Source organism: Panulirus ornatus, chromosome 13 (genome assembly GCF_036320965.1).
Source record: "Panulirus ornatus isolate Po-2019 chromosome 13, ASM3632096v1, whole genome shotgun sequence".
Classification (NCBI taxonomy): Eukaryota; Metazoa; Arthropoda; class Malacostraca; order Decapoda; family Palinuridae; genus Panulirus; species Panulirus ornatus.
This window is the reverse complement of record NC_092236.1, coordinates 59,735,245-59,753,126: the sequence shown is the minus strand read 5'-3', so window position 1 is coordinate 59,753,126 and position 17,882 is coordinate 59,735,245. Positions and strand designations below refer to the sequence as shown.

At 35.4% G+C, this 17,882-nt stretch overlaps 1 protein-coding gene across 9 annotated transcripts in view; it reads left to right on the top strand.

The window, feature by feature from the left end:
* Positions 1 to 17,882, top strand: part of LOC139752950 (E3 ubiquitin-protein ligase RNF185-like) — a 36,833-nt gene that overhangs the window by 10,749 nt on the left and 8,202 nt on the right. For 5 of the 9 annotated variants that reach the window (XM_071669059.1, XM_071669060.1, XM_071669061.1 and 2 more), the window contains 2 exons: positions 2,914 to 3,092; positions 10,292 to 16,522. In XM_071669059.1, coding sequence (XP_071525160.1) covers positions 2,914 to 3,092; positions 10,292 to 10,386 — 274 coding nt within the window. In that variant the 3' untranslated portion in view covers positions 10,387 to 16,522. Of the gene's footprint in view, positions 1 to 2,913; positions 3,093 to 8,551; positions 8,646 to 10,291; positions 16,523 to 17,882 lie in introns of those variants that run through there. The other 4 variants (XR_011713618.1, XR_011713617.1, XM_071669065.1 and 1 more) reach the window with 4 other exon arrangements.

Genomic DNA, 17,882 nt, shown 5'->3' with positions numbered 1-17,882 from the left:
ACAGACGAAAGAATGGCCCAACCCGCAGACATACACATGTATATACATACACGTCCACACACACAAATATACATACCTATACATCTCAATGTACACATATATATACACACACAGACATATACATATATACACATGTACATAATTCATACTGTCTGCCTTTATTTGTTCCCATCGCCACCTCGCCACACATGGAATAACAGCCCCCTCCCCCTCATGTGTGCGAGGTATCGCTAGGAAAAGACACCAAAGGCCCCATTCGTTCACACTCAGTCTCTAGCTGTCATGTAATAATGCACCGAAACCACTGTGTTACTTTTGAAAGGATAAGATCAGGAGATCCAAACAAGATTGGTTTCGCATTGGTGGCAAAGGTAAGGTTTCACTAACAGAACAAGGTCAGTAGACCCAGGGTCATGGTGAAGGCCAAGGTAAAGTCACACCAACAGAATATAGATATTATAAAACATGCAAATACAGAGGAAAGGTAGTTCTATGGAAATTGAAAGAACAATTAGGGGAACATATTTATGGGAAAAGTTCTTTATAATGGGGAGCTTGACTAGATGAGTCCTGTTTGCAGAAGAGGAGATGTGCTATGAGCTTCCATGTGAACATTATAATGGTGAAAAGATATATATGATATATACATCATCTTGTATGAGTACAATATTCCAACTACATGATTTTAACCTGCGGCACCTTTAAATATATGTAACATTGTTATAGGGAAGACAGAGTAGAAAAGAATATGGGCATTCCATTTGTTAAGATAGAATGTTAGTTAGAATACGTGATTTAATTTCTCTAACATGTATACATAGGGACATATCTTATTTTACAGTAATAATGGTGATAGTCAGGGAACAAATGTGTGAATAAGAAAATATAGAAGATAAACATTGAGGAGTTAAGGAATGAAAGAGTAGATCTAATTTTACTTGAATGTGTTATGGGAGGGCATGGAAGGAGGAGTCATATGGACCTGAATGAGTGAAAATTATCAGGAAAGAGGGAAAAAAGGATATGCAATTGTGCTATCACAGAGAGTATGGGAGTGTGTTACAGAGCATGTATGGGATGTATCAAAAACAGAGTGGGTGAAAGGTAAAATTGGAATTGTGGAGTATGCATGGGTATGTGTTTATGCACCAATGAATATGAAGACTGTGCAAGGTGAGGATGAAATGAAGTGTTTCTGGAGAAATTTGAATGACTGTATAAATGGTTTTGAGAAGGGGAGAAAGGTGGTTGTAATGGATGATATGAAAGCAAGGTGGGACGTGATGAGATTGGCGAGATAGGTGGTAAATGGGGAAAGCCTGGAGTAAATGAGAGTGGAAGTTTTCTTGTAAATATATGTGCTGAGAGTGTTCTTCTTCCTAGCAAACACCTTTTTTCAGCATAAGGTAATCCACAAGTGTACATGGATGAAAAATGATGGAAGTGGAGAGCAAAAGGGTTTGATTGACTATGTGGCTGTAGATGAAATGTTGAGAAGGCTGTGCTGAATGCTAGAGTTGTGAGAGCTTTTTTAGAATTTTTGACCATATTGAAGTTTTTGTGGTGGTGGGGGTGAGGATCAGGGAAAAGTTGAGGTATGGTGAAAGGAAGAATGGAGAGGTAAGTGTTGACAAGCAAGAAGTTGAATCAGAAAGAATGGAAGGAGTGTGAAGGGAGGATGGCTGAAAGTTTGGATGGAAGTACAGTGAATGTAGGGATGGTCATGTGTGAATGAGGTGTTTAAAATGGTTAGAGAAAGACTTAAAGATTGTAGAATTTGTAGTTGGACACAAGGTTGTGAGATATAGGAATAAGAAGGGAAATGTATGATGGATGGATGAGATTAGAAATGCTGTGGAAGAGAAAAAAAAGGCTTATCGTAGATTTCTCAAAAGGAATGTACCTGTGGAAGTTCAGCAAAGGAGGAGGGAAGAATGTAAGATGTGTAAGTGGATTGTTAAGAAGATAATATAGGAAAGCAAAGAAAGAAAAGATGGAAATTTTGGAAGAAAGTTCGTTGGAAGGTTTAGGGAAAATAGGAAATTGTACTGGAAGGAGGTTAAAAAGAAAGAGGTGGATGTGAAATTGAGAAGTAAAGAAGGGTGTTACTAAATCAAAAGGAGGAAGTTAAAGGAAGATGGAAAGAGTATTTTGGACTGATGAATTTGGGAGATGGCAAGGCTACAGTTGTTATATGCATTGGTTTGGAGCATGGAAGGAAGAGGATACAAGTGCAAGGGCCTGTAGCAAGAAGGGAAGTGAAAAGGGCATTAATGAGGCTGAAGGTAGGAAAGATACCTGGAGTAGATGGGATTATGGCTGTAATGCTGAAGAATGTGGGAGAAAGGCTCTCTCTCCAAGACCCTTGTATTTACTTCCCTCCCCATCCCATCCTTAAACAAATGAAACAACCATGATGATATACACCCAGCCATAGACCTAACTTCATATGGAATCAGTTGCTTTTCTCTTTTTCTACTTGCACACTTTCCTTATGCTCTTGATAATAACTTCTCTCTGCTTTTAGTAACTTTCTTCTGACAACCTCACTGCTTTTAGTAGCTTTCCTCCTACACCATATATTTGTAAGACCTCCCACAAGGCTTCTCAGTATATAATTTTTTTCTTGAAAAAAAGTCCTTATGAACAGGAAGACAAAAACAAAAATTACAGGATTTCTTTTATTAAAGTTTATTGAAAATTGCCACAATGAGAGGACAGGTAGATATCTCAGATCGTTGCAAGTAGTAGGTTAAGATGCAGTGTTGTAGTCTGGAGGATCTTATTCAAACTTATACAGTGAACCTAAGTTGAGGATACATGTGAAGAAACTGTAACTTTATGCTCATAGTCCACCCCATTCAAACAGGAAAAGTGTGAGTTACAATAGAGCAGATATTTTATCCATTGCAGAGATAAATTGCCACCTCGACCACCAGGACAGCGTACTGAACCAGAACCAATGAATGGATTCATGCCTGGATTTGGATTTAGTGATGGTGGAGGATTCCAGTTCCATTTTGGTATTGGTGCATTTCCATTTGGAATTTTCACGACATTTAACAACTGGGGAGGAGCAGTGGTTCCTCCAGGTGAGTTTCAGCTTATTGTCATATGTTTTATTTCTCTCTGCTATGGCTTGTGTTTTGTTAAAGACTCACAAATAAATTAGGTAGAAAATAGACTTAGTGACCTTTCTTTGTGCATTTAGGTGCATAGCGAATCATAATGTGCACAAGAGCACCAGTAGGATATATGGAAGAGTGATTGATGTAGATTAATGGCTACCATACCTTACCATACTTTCCTGACCCAGAGGCCTTTTCTGCAGCACTCAGGAAGCTGGCCACATACAATGGTCAAGACCACATTGTTGAGAAGTTTTTTGCTCATCTATGTGCAGAGATTGCTGGGCAGTTGAGTTGCAAGTGCTTGGTGTCTTCTTTACGTAGTTGCATCATGGGCTTGAAGGGTCTTGGGATGTGATGAAAGATTTTTTGTAGTGATGAGTATTGTCCAAAGCACAAATTGGATAATGTTACGTGTGTTTGTCTTGGGAGCTTCATTTCTGATGGATATGTGTTTGGTGGGTGGGAGTTTAAGACTGTGTTGGGAGGTCACTTGCTTAGTGCTTGTTGGTTTTAGTGCTTTTTGTGTTTCATCAGTGCTATCCTTGTTGGAGTTGGAGGAATCTGTGAGTAGAAGTTACTGGCAAGCTTTTTATATCTGCTTCAGGGTTGGTGGTTAGTTGTAGAGTGGTTTGAGTGGAAGGGGTTTAGTGCTGCTTTGCAGAATTGAAGGGTTTGATAAACACACACATTTAACAGCTGCACAACAAAAAATGCTTTGAATGCAGTCTCTCATCACTCATTTCTTTGCATTAACAAAAGGCCCTTCCTGTCCAAAATACATAATAAACACCCACCAACTCCCAGGTAAAAAAAAAGCTTCCCACCCGGCTTCACTCTGTAACAGACTGTACTAACAAATCCCTCTCTTCCCCATCATACATGACATATATCCTGTAAGGACTTGAAAAGCACAGAACAACTGCCCTTCCAATACAGTCTTAAACTCCACACCATAAAATGCACACCCATTGGAAACTACATTCACTGTGCATAGATGAGTTACACTTTCTTGTCTGCTTTCTGGATGCCAATCGTCTCTCCAACATTACAAACACTGATTTAGCATTTCCAAGAACAACTTCCATATCGAAGGCACTGAATGCTTAATCCAGAGTAGTCGTGAGTTTACTCCTGTTTTACTTTTCCAAAAAGAAGGAACTGAAGGGGGCCAAGTGGGGAATTTCCCATGTAAGGCTCAGGCATCTGTTCTTGACTCTAGTTCACTAATGAGGGCAATGGTGAATATGCATGAAAAAAGAATATATGTATATACGTTTATATGAAAATCATGCCTGGAAAAAGTGTCTGGAACCCTACTACACCAGTGTTGAAGAAAGTATGCTACTTTTAAATGTTTTCCTTTTATAATGGATGTTATGCATATATCACTGTAAGAAAACTTTTCTCTCATACAGGAGGGAATCACTCAGTTGTGCAATTTTAGGGTTATGGCACTCTTCGAGTGCATCCATATTACCTCATCCTCATCTTGTACCATTTCCCTGATATCCCTCTGTTTCTCATTCAACTTCTCTTGAAATTTAGATAATGTGGTGTCATTCCTAAGCTTCTCTTTTTATGTCTGTGTGAGACCATATGAAGTTAATTAGATAATTATTTATTAGATGATATATACATTTTGTTTCCAGTAAATCAACATGAAAAAGTAGCAGTTTGATTATTTGTTGTGACTGATTACATATATTTATCACATTGTAGTACTTTATACCACTGTTCTGATATATTGTTGCACTCATGGTGTAAAGCCAAAATGTAAAGAATGTTTGCTTATAAATGATTGTGGTTTGAAGTCTTCAAATGTAGGAGATTGATATTTCTCTTATGTGAAATTATTGTTACTATAGTGGCCGAGTAAGAGAATATGTTGAGGGTTTGTAATTGGATGTCATTTCAGTATATGTGATTAACATCTTCCCTTTGTAAATTTTTTAGAGAAGTGTTGTAAAAGGAAGAATACTAACTTTATTGACCTGAATAATGCTTTTCATGAGAGTGGAAAAAATTTGGAACTTCTCTGGCAGTATATGTTATTGGAAGAAGGATGTAAAAGTTAGTTAAAGGTTTTTATTGTGTTGTCTGTGAATCATGATAGACACTTAGGGATTGCTTTTTTGTTATCATTTATGTTTCTTTGGGAGTCACACTCAGACTTTCATTGTAACCTTGGTTATTACATGATAAAGTGAAATTAGACACTCTACATAGTTGTTCCCAGCATCTAAGGAACTGAATGTCATGAGACATATCTAGTTTTGATGTTACCCTAGAAAGAGTTTTCATTTATAACATAGCCTACCTTGCTTGAAGAATATTCAGCCTTTTAGCGTGAAACTTTATGCAGCTGTATACTAGCGCCTACAGAATTGTGAAACTTATCTTGGTTTACAGCTTCCTACAAATGTTATTGATTATGTGATGTCACCATCTTGACAAAAACAGTGTTCAGATTATAGCTTACAAAGAAGTTTAGTTATTACACTATCACCGCCTAGTGCATAGGGTAATTAAGCACACTTAATTGTAGCATTAAGTATGTGTCTGAGGTAAAGTTAGAATAACTTGAGTCTATGAACCCCAGAAGAGTGATAGAATTTTTGACTTTAAAAGCACTTCAGGCATAAATGCTAAATACCCTGCACAGAATTTGTGTTGTATTTCCTTTTTAGGAGATGAATGGGCTACATGCCTTTTCAGAAAGCTGCAATACATTTCTCAAAGAAAAGTAAGCCTGCTTTTCTTTGAATCTCAGGGAAAAGAACAAGGAGCTAGTTAAGCACCTGTGAAAGAGAAAAATCCAAAATATTTCTTTTGTATGTAAAGTTGAAATCAAGGACCTCATTGGTGCACTAGAAATAGAGTGCACATATGTGAAGGATAGTAGAAACATGATTGAAATACTAGATAAGAAGTATGAATCAGTGTTTAGTGAGCAAAAATCACCAAAATTCAAATGACCCAAGTGCCTTCTTTGTAAAAACTAAGGTTACACTGTTACATATACAGCTTATTTTGTCAAATGTCATAGGACTTAAAAAGGGCTAGTGGGACAGCATGCCCATGTCTTTTGCTCAAAGGCCAACTTCAAAGAACTTTGCTTTCATTTGTGTTGCCTGCAAAGCATGGCAGACAATGAGGGATACCTTTATCTGTCATTGCCATCATTGGCTTCCATCAGTCAATCCATTCATCCAGTGTTCATATATGAAGTTGACCACATCCATGTGGGTTAAGTGAAGTGTATCAAATTGTATTCTTTATACAATTGTTTCTCAGCATTTAAAGAATTAATTGCCATAAGACCCAAACCTCCAGTTTGGGTTTTGCCCTTATAAAAAGATTTAACCTGGAACTTATGGCTTATAACTTGAAGATAGTTTCACCTTTGGCCTTGGAACTTAACACTTCAGTGAACGCAGCAGGGATTCCTGCTTCCTAACTTAAGGTGAATTGAGTGGCTGCTGATGTCACTCGCCCACCTGTAAGTGTTTACAGTCTTATAATTTTTGACTTTAAGTTCAGTCATAGATCATAAATATACATTTGTTAATAGTAAAGTGATCATTCAGTTGTATTATGTAACTACACATTGAATGCTAAGAGAGAGAGAGAGAAAGAGAGAGAATGATAACTATTCATCAAGGTTGGCAGAGGACAATGAATACTGTTTGAGGACCTTTGGTCAGGCTCCAAGCCACCACGCATGCCTGCAGACTCCTTAAAAAGAGTGTGGGAAACATCGTGTGTGTCATTTGAACATCCATTAAAAACAACTGATGCATGGATTTTTTGTGAACTCTCAAAGCCCATGACATTGTGATGTCATCAGTTTATCTACAAAAGTGTTTGGGTAATGAGAGCCTTATCATCGCTGCATCAGAGTGACAAAACGAATGTTTTTGATATTTCTTAAACAATATTTTCACCCTTATTATTTTGATTCCCAGTAACTATGCAGCAATGAAGATGATATAAGTATTCCATGGAAGACTGTTTCAGTTAGAATCAGAATGTTGATGAGTAGAATGCATTAACTTAGTAATTGAGACTGTAAATTTGGGATAAGACAGCAGTGCATTAGGTCCTTGTAAATATTAGATATATTTACTTTTTATTTTTTCAACAAATGTTCACATCAGCAGAGTTAACTATCCTGTTACTATAGGTTACAGCCTTCATAGCATAGGTCCCATATCAACAATTGACTTTCAAAATTCATTGTCTGGAATGACATAGAACATATTCTTATGTTATTTTATTTTTTGCGTTTATTCTTGATTTATATATGTGCAATCATATACATACTTATGATTATTATTACTGTATAATGATTATTGGTATTTATTTATCTATTTTTTCATACTTGATTGCTGTTTTCAACTCACATCCATTCTCAAACTTTTTTAATTTATTGCCATGTTCTGTCATATAATCAATGACCATCAGTGCTTGACCTTATTCAAAAACAGTCCTCTGGATCAGCATGAAACCTGACATGGATATGTAGAGGTGATGTCATTCAACTTTATTCATGGGAGTATAATTTTACTTTTTTTCCAGAACTTTTGGAGTTTCAAATGAGCTTAGCAAATTCTACATGTAGTTGTCACTGAGTTCTTATCAGTTTAAGGAAGGATGATTTACATTCTTTTCAAGAATGTGTTTTTGATTTTTTGCATATATGGCTTTGGTAACTATGTGGCCATTTACTGTAGATTAGTGTAATTGGTCAAATATGAATGTACCTATGTGATAATTTACGATTAAAATTATTTTGTTTTGAATGAAATTATCAAGATATTTCTGAAATCGCTGAAAGAAAAGATTTGAAATAGAAAGAAACACAGATGACGAGTGTCATAGAGGCAAAATAATGATAGGTCATATTGATGCTTGGTTTGACACCATTATTTGTTGATCTTCATTTTTGTCGGGTTGGTTATAACCATATTTGGCTTTTCATCTTACTTTCCATCTGTCCAATACATGAGACTCAACACATTGGTATAGTAAGTGGAATGATGTATCTAGAATATACACTATCAGTGATCAAGGCATCATGCAATGGAATGAGTCAGTAGTATTGTAACTATTAATCATGAATGAATTTCAGTATATTTAAAGGTTGTATTTAGTTAATTGATTTCCATTACTGATATTCATGTGCACCTTATAGCTGCCACAATCAGTAATTAACAAAAATTTTAAGAGTAAGAAAGTGGAATTAGCATTATCTTCCACATCAGTGGCTAAATGATTTAGTTGTTTTGTTAACTTTCACAAGGTGGCAACAGCAAGTGCTCAACAGTATTTTTAATCAGGCGATCAGTAAGGTGACCAATACGTATATCTGATGATATCTGCCCAAGACATTCTACTGACTCATTACATTGATGTTGCAGAAATGGAGAGAGAGTTGCCGCAGCTTCTTCAATATATTTTGCTCTTTATGGCCTTCTTCTTCTATTGGAAACTCTTCTTTGGCTGACCAACAAGGTATTTTTACAGAGCCGTTTTCTGTTGTCCTACTGCTTGTATAGGAGCAGTACTCTTTTTATATATATATATATATATATATATATATATATATATATATAAAATGTACATTAAGTTGATGTGCTTTAATTCCTTCAAAGGAAATGAATTTCCAGTTTTGAATTGCTGTTATTATCTTTCAGGCTGCATTTTTTTATGTTGGCAGACTTCTTTCCTTGCTGAAATTGAATGCAAAATTCTCTTGATTTGTTAAATTTTTGTCAATTGCTTGTTATCTTAAGACTTTGTTTGCCTATTTTAGCAATTCTTAAAGTTCTGTGTTTAGTAAAGATTGATTGTTTTTGCATTTTGGTTCTTCTAATGTACTGTAGCTCATATGATATGACTTGCTGAAAGGTAGATTTTATATATCTTACTGCAGTTTGTTAGCCCATCTTAAAAAACTTGGTATAATGTCTTCTAGCACTACAGTTTATTAGCCCATCTTAAAAAAACCTGGTATAATGTCTCCTAGCATCATCTGTGGAAGAAAGCCCATCCACTAATTCTTTGATTAATCAAGGTAGGCCTCATGAGCTTTTCATTTTCACTTGTAAATTGCAAGGTAACCGCTTTGTGCAACAGCAAGCAGCAGAGATGCTAAACTGATTTTTATGATTATGTTATTAAGTCACAATACTGTTTGGTATCATTAGTTGTAGATAATTCATGAGATAAAAAAGAAACACATACAAAGTGTGAAGTTGAAAGCTCAGTTTCCACTTGCTTACTCTAAAAAGACTGTATTATCTTACACTGGTTGAAACTTTTATTCCATAGTGGCTTATACTAGAGAGAAGATTGTATTAGCTTCCAGAGCTTGAAGCTTTACTGGTCAATAATGTCATATTTGAAAAATGATGGACCATTTACTGAACACCATTAACAAAATGGCTTAACAACCTTCCAAAAAGCTTACTCAACTAGCCAGGCTGTAGCCCAGGGAATTGCAACATCCAGTAGCCAGACCAGTCTACAGTTCAAGTGGGCACCTTGGTCCTAAACCAAGATGGGCTCCTAACACTGGTGTAAGATATACATAAGGTACTGTTTCCTTGTTTACCCTCCTCCTCACCCCTCTTTCTCCTCCCTTTCCATTCCTTTTCTTCTCTTGACCCACCATTGTAGATTAGTACTCAAAATATTTATACTTATTCAAATGTTTCCCTAGATATTTCATTTACCAAACATCTTTAAACATTCTCATAACAGTATTGCTTGAAACACTTACTGGCTAATTCTACACAATATACAGTTTTCAAAATGTTTGTGGAGCATTTGTAGAATGTTTACACCTGAAGAAATGTGAATGTTTATGACAGTAATGAGTTACCTTTGCATGAAAAGAATTATGAGAAGTGACTAAATTTTACTGTGCTAGCTCTTAATTGTAGCATAGTTTTGATCTCTTATGGACATACATGTATGGCACTGTCCTTCATAGTAAGATTAATATGGTTCTTCTTTATAAAAGAGTAATCATAAGAGAGCAGTGAAATTAGTAGAAAATGTGAATACCTTATGCTTTTGAGCCTTATATGTGAAGCCTTTTTATGTTAAGAACAACATGTCTTCTCTGTTTCCTTATGTTTGACCCTCTGTTTCAGCTCCTGGGACCCAGCAATACCAAGAGGAACGGTTCCTTTCTCAAGTCTTAATGGCAATGGCTTTACTCTTTCTCTTCTGGCTTATTCTTGTATGAGATGCATTATGGGAGTAAGTACTGATATGAAAAGCAAGCACAAAGGCTAAAAAGGTGTATTGTCACATTTTTATAACTGCTTTTGTCTAGTTTTTCACATCATGGAGCTTTTCAGGGTTTTATGTTAGTTGTTATGTTAGAAAAGATTCAAAGAAAGTGATACAAGAAAAGTTTGTGGACCTGACTTACCAGATGATATAGTTCTTTTTTAAAAAGGTCAAAGATAACTGCAGACTGTTCATACTTTTGAGAAATTATTCTGATCTTATAGTAATTGCATGGGAGACAATGAACTATCAAACCAGTAAATGACGGTACACAGTCTTGCCATGTAAACAATGCTAAGGAGACTGGTTATGCATGAACTAAACCTCTGCTTTTCATGGATGTTGCTGTGGACACAAGAAACCTAAGCTCCACACAAAATTCTTCATTCTAGGGATTTTACATGTGATAATTCTTATGTTGTGTAGAGACAACCTGTGTTATCTTATTTCTCTCACTCTCTCTCTCTCTCTCTCTCTCTCTCTCTCTCTCTCTCATTTGTTTTTCTTCAAAAAGTGATATCACCACTTGGTCCTTATGTGGAAAAGATTACTCATCTATTTTGAATAAGATTTTGAGGTAACCAAACTTTTACCATAGGGATACAGAATTAATGCATCCATAAACATTGCTTGTATAAGCCTTGAAGTATTTGTTTTCCCTTAAACTGTGTATTACTCTCTTTGAAATATTTTTGAATATTTTTGATTTTGTTGTCAGGACTATTTGTAAAGTTCCTAAAACACAAATGCAATTGGAACTGGAGAGAGAGAGAGAGAGAGAGAGAGAGAGAGAGAGAGAGAGAGAGAGAGAGAGAGAGAGAGAGAGAGAGCTTGTCATATATAGATATTCATATCAGTGATTAGTTAGGATATATTTACAGGTAGGTTGAGTGTCGTAACCATACCTTTCAGCCTCTTTTAGTTTGTTACTGTATTATTTTTCTGCTTGATTACACATGAGAAAAATTAGATTTGTTTGAATTGGCATATTGTTATGGAAGTATTCTTTAGATTTTGAGTGTTGGGGAGTGTTCTCCACTAAAAGAGTTCCTGTACTTGTACATTGCAATGTAGGAAGATATGGTTTCTAGTATATTTAGTCATTGTTGGGAACTTACATAAGAACCAAACTATAAGATTTTATGCAGTTGAATGATTCTGTCTTGCATAATAATGAGTTACAAAGAGGATAAGATATTGTGTCTTACAGGTGTAGAAAGTTACCTTTATTATTATTCAAAATGAATTGTAATCCATGAGTTATGGAAAACGGGTAAAATAGTTATGCCTTGGTTTTCTTCAATTTATTAAGGTTAACCCCGGATAGTATATTTATGAACTTGGATTGGACGGTAGTAATCATACAATGTAGTGTAGGGCCTTTGTTATGCAGGATAATGGAACTTATGTAATGAATTTGGAACCTTTTATCAGCATAGTATCTGAAAGCAAAATAAATGAAAATCCAGTTCCTAGACAATCAGAGTCCTAGTTTACAGTTTTTGTTTCATTGCTTTACTCTGAACTACCACATTTTCATTCCTCTCATCTAAGTCAGTAACCTTTGTGAGTGAGTTTTTCCACTTTGTTATTCAGGTTGCCATCCATCAAAGTTAGAATTTATGTCAAGGACTTCCCCAATAACATCTGATTGTTACAAAATGATATCAAAGACTTCACCCAATAACAACTGATTGTTATAGAAAAAATGCCTCTTTTGGAGTAATATTATGTTGATGGAAGTTAGTTTTGAAATTCTCTGCTGCAGTCTCTTGTGCTGTTGTTTATAACTATGATAGACTTTATAGGATTATATTGGTCATATTACTTGGTATAAGCAAAGATTGAAATACAGACTGCTACGTGCTAGCAGTTGTTTCATAACTATGACAGTTTTGTTCTCCAGACAGTAATCATTGTCATTGTTTCCCTCCATCTAAACATTCCATTAATAAAGTTTAGGGATACCATAGTACTCTGTTTTTGCTCTCACTTCACAGTCCAGAACATGCAAGCTTTAGCCTACAACTAAACAGGGTTGGTGAGGCATTATTGGCTATGTATATGCAAGAGGAGTCAATCTCTCATTTCAAAGCACCAAACCATGTCGATCCATTTTGTTTGAGAGGTTGCTTCCTTACAGAAGTGGGAGACTTTATAAAAGAGAAAAAAGTTTTGTAACTACAGAAGTACATGCATCTGCCTTTCCATGCATTCTGGTTCGCTAAGAAAATTGTATCATTGTTTTACTTTCATCTTGAACTAAATCTTATTTCCTCACAAACATATCCATCAATATTCATTAGGAATGAAGACTTTTTGAGAGTGTAATTGTAAATTTTTGATAGAATGAATGTGGATGCCATTACTGCTCATATATTAAAGGTGAATTTGCCTTTTTGGAGTTCATTATTTTCCAGGATATGTAGGTTACTGATATTTAGTATAGTGAAATGTCTTTAATCTGGTGATTTGTGGTTCAAAAACATGTATGGTTTGGAAAAGTATCAGAACTTGGCTGAGTTTGGCAAAAAAATTTTGGTTTGGAAAATTGCCACTCTGCTATCAGGTGCTGTGGTCATTTGGGTGCTCTACAGTTGGACACTGTACTAGTCACTTAACCTAAGGACTCATTTCAGTATGCATGTTTTTATTTATTCCCACTTTACTCTTTATGTTTATTTCATGAAAACCCATTATAGGATAGCAACAAGGTGTTCCTACCTCTTCCTCCAGACCTCTTTTAACACAGTTCCAATTGGCATACACTCTGTACTCTTCCCCCACCCATTTTTCTCACCAGTAAATCCATTAGTTATGATAATGGCTTAAAAACTGTCAAAATTACACACACACACACACACACACACACACACACACACACTTTGTTTTTATTCAGTATACCTACAGTGCACATTGCTGCCAGATTTTGTTGTAAATTATCATCGAAACTAGAATTGTTATGCAACTATTGCACAAAATTTTCATAATTGATGTTCAGTACATGCTTTCCTTTAGGCCATAAAATTTAGAGGTTAATAAATCAGTACTTGTTGTAAACATAAATTAGAATGCTCATCATTTAAATTATGTATGAGTGCAAGTGCTGTAGCGTTCATTTGTCCATGCATCCAGATTTAATGTAAGCAAACATCATGGTTCATCAGTCCACTTGTGCTCACCTCCCCTTGTTATGCTAGAGTTAGTATGTTATCAAAGAGTTTTTGTTAAAATTGTACCATAACCTTGCTAAAATGAGGAAGAAGTGCCAAGTATCTATTAGTTGGGCCAGTGATTTGAAAAACATAGAGAGGATATTAATCTTGATGAAAAACTGGATGCGTTAATGTAAAATTATTGTGGATGAATTCCTATCTATATCAGTAAAGCACTTCATTTTGCCAATAGTTGTTAATGTTTAATGTATTTAAGTAAAGACTTTTGGTGTGACCGCCCCTTTAAGGGAGTTCCCAAAGGGTATTGGCATCAGAGATATAGATAGATATATTGTAATAAAGTAATTCACAGAACAGCACTTGTGACAAAATGTGCGCAGAAATATTTCCCAGGATTGTGTCCCTATTTTAAAACATCATGTCTGTGGTAAAGTTGGCTTTATTTAAAGTAGTTTCACTAAGAATAACACTTTGGAGGGACACTTCTACTACATTAAAAAAGGAGCCCTTTTTGTATGCGAGTACCGTGAATCAGATGACAGTATTTTGTTGATAGAATTAGCATGCATTTCTAGACTTTACTGTTTGCTAATCTATCATAATTCTTGGAAATGTTTATGAAAAATGTTTAGAATTGTTCAGAAAAATGGCTACTTTGGCAACTGCTTGGTCCTGACCATGCCAGGCTAAAGACATTTCACTTTATTGCATAGGATATGTGAATTTTTCATAATGTTTGAAAGATTTCTAATAGATATAGTCTCTGTACTTGATTTTTGGAGATAAAAAGTTTTTCATCTATCTTTTGGTAGTTTTATCACTGAAGAACTCTTAATACATATGACATAGATATATGATATATTTTATGCAGTTTTTATGTGATAGCTATTTGCAGTGTGTATATGTATATATGTTTCCACTCTGTGTTCACTAATGAAGTTGAATTAATTATCTTTAAAATGGTAAGCATATTTAAAATCTACAGATCCATCATTTTGTAACTTTGGTAACTTCTGTTAATGTGTACAGTGGCATGTTTTAATACCCTTGTTATTCCAGTCATACATATTTCACTTCTTGCTAAGACCTTCAAGCTTTTTTATCAGTATTTGTCTTCCAATCCTGATCTGTGTAAATGATCCAGGGCAACTTTTCATCATTGAACTGAAACAACTGAACAGCATCTTAAATTACCTTGCCTCGGCCTTCGTGATATTAAGGACTTTGATTTACATTTACAGTTAGTCTCCTTTGTTTCATTTCTTATATTGTAGAACTTTTACAAATTGTCTTCCTTCTTCAGACATAAGGTTGTAGAAACCTCATTTATCATTATTTTCTCACTATCTCCACATCAATTGCAATTACATTAGAGATTGGTAACTCAGATCTGAATTGGGATTAGCCATTTCAATTTGCAAGGTTTTGCCATAATCTATATGAATTCGTATATTTTATATGTATAATTTGGTTCTAACAGGTAAATGGTAGCTTGTTGTGCTTTCATGGGTTTTGTATTTTTTTTGTAACCAAGTGGTATTGACACGCTCCCATGCTTCATCTTTTAACTGTTGTTTATGACCTGCATTGTTAGCCTACCTCCGTACTCGTACAGTAAGTGGTTGGATTTGGTTTGGAAAAGTACCTCATTTTTATGAGCTAAGCTGAGCTTAGAGCTATTCAACAATTGCAGCACTGCTTCAAAGCTGAAGGGGCAGTCATCTGGTTTTTTCATATACAGTAATTGTCTTGTATATCCCAAATGGAGATATCTAAAGGGTATAGTACTGTACTCATGAGTCTATCATCTTAATTTTGCTTCAACTAGTCCATGGAATTTATCTCTTCCAGTTACATTTCAGTTGTTTTTCTTTCATTTTCACACTAGTTTATTCTGGAAAATATAATGGCTGCACAGAGGAAACTGAAGAAACACATATTTTCAGAATTATTGGAGACTGGGAACCTTTTAAAATAGTTTTTTTGCCACCTTAGACAAATTACAAATACTTCAATTTCAGTCTCCTTTTCTTAATTCAGTTGAAGTAGTATTGGATATATTGTTATTGGATGGGGTTTCAACCTTAGTTGTTTCCTGTTTTCTGTTGATTATATTTTTGTACTTGTGCTTTCCATGTCAGAGGGCAGCAGCTCTGACTGAATGTGGTTGTACATATGAAATACAGCATTTATTCTTTTCTCATAATTATTTTCTTTGTCTTCTAATTCCTACTGCATTTATGTGTTATCCAGAATGAAAATATCCTCACACTTCCCAGAAACATGATACATGAAATTTCCCTAATTTTGCTCTATCCACTTTCATTTTATAAGTATGTGGTTTCCAGCTTTCTGTTAATGATGTTTTGATGATTAGGATTTCCATGTCAGAGACCAGCAGCTGTAGATATGGCTGCAAATTATCTTTCAAGCCTCCTTTGTTTGAGTGTGCCTCTACCTAGATTTTTTCTTCATTATTTTTGAAGCCTCTTGCATATATCTATCATCTGTAATGAAATTATCCCCAGTAGTTTCCAGAAACAGTATGTGATATGTTCCCACATTTGCCTCATCCATTTCTTCATAATTAGCATATCACACATACACACACGCACACACACACTTACACACACACACAGGAATATTTTTAATATTCAAATATTAGTTGGTCGTACCACATTTCCTGTACTACTTTGCTTGGTAGATCAACATTTGAAATCCTCAAATGTCATAGAAATGTCCTTTTGTTATGTACAGATCTTTATTTGCAGTATGGTCTTTATCAACTCTCTTTAGTATCCATAAACACAATTTTGAACGGAATATAACCACACAGGTATTTGTATTTGCTGTATATGTACTGTAAACATGTTAAATGTAAATATTATATTGGTATAAAGCAATGTACTTTTACCATTGTTTGAATATCCAGTCGCTGTTAGAAAATGATCTGTTTGAGCTTTCATAGGTCACATAATTCTAAATCAGTTGTGACACATCTCACATTTTATTAAAGATATTTGATGCAGGTTGCAAAGTAGCAAGTGTACTTGCTAGCAACTTTGCAAGTCCGTGGGGTTGAAGACAACAGTTCTACCATATTAATTCTTTCAAAAAGTGCTCCCCATGAAAATGGTAATGAAGTGTAATTATGATTGAGTTATACTATGAATGCATTTCATATTTTAGTCAGCTTTTGGGCGAGTGTCATTTGACGACGCATCTTTAGATAGAACAGATTTAGATGTGAGACATTGGCAGGTCACTGTGTGCCAAGCCATTGTCACTGCAAGTTTACTTAGGTCTGAAAATCTTGTCTAATTTTTACTTGAGAGAATTTGGAAAAGTGTGCAACTATGTATGATGATATCTTGATTTCTGCAAAAACTGGAACATCACATCTGTGTAACTGATATGCATTTGGTCTTTGTGCCTTCTATCAAAGAAACAACAGAGCATATGTTTGGTATCACAGTAAGATCTAGACAGAGTTCTTTCATGCATGTAGTGTAGGAGAATTATTTACTGCTTTCTGTATTTTTAGAATGAGGCTGTATGACAATCATTAACTCCTATGCTGATCAATCCTGTGTATGTGGTAACCCAGACTAAATTTTACAGATGATTAATTATTTGATGATTGTAATCTGCTGAGCAAGCTAGGCGTGGCAAGCCCTCATCTTTGCCTAATTTGCATTTGACTAGATTATGAGTATTGAACAAGTGATTTAGCCTTTTGTTGAACTGAGATTAATAAGTACCTGTTGCCCAGTCTCATTCGAGAGCTTGCCTTCAGGCCAACAACAAACAGCAGATAGTTCACCTGCAGAAAGAAGCTTTTGGCTCTGCATGACCAGCTTCATTGTTAATTTTGAAACTATATTAGTTGTTTTGCTCATGTCAAGTTCCAACCTCCTACTTCTACTTAATGCTCCTGCCTAAGGTTGTAGCCACTACTTTTACCTAATGTTTCTATCTAATGCCAGTTATTTAGGCTTAATGCATTTCATACAGAACCAGATGTCCCTGCCCAATCCCCAGTGTATTTAGGGGAAACACAGTGAAAGTACAAATTTTGGCTTTTAATTTTTCATACTTGATCGCTGTTTCTCATGTTAGTGAGGTAGCGCCAAGAATAGACGAAAAAAGGCCACATGCACTCACATCCATTCTCTAGCTGTCATGTATATTGCACCGAAACCACAGATCTCTATCCACATCCAGGCCCCACAGACCTTTCCATGGTTTACCCTGGACATTTCACATGCCCTGG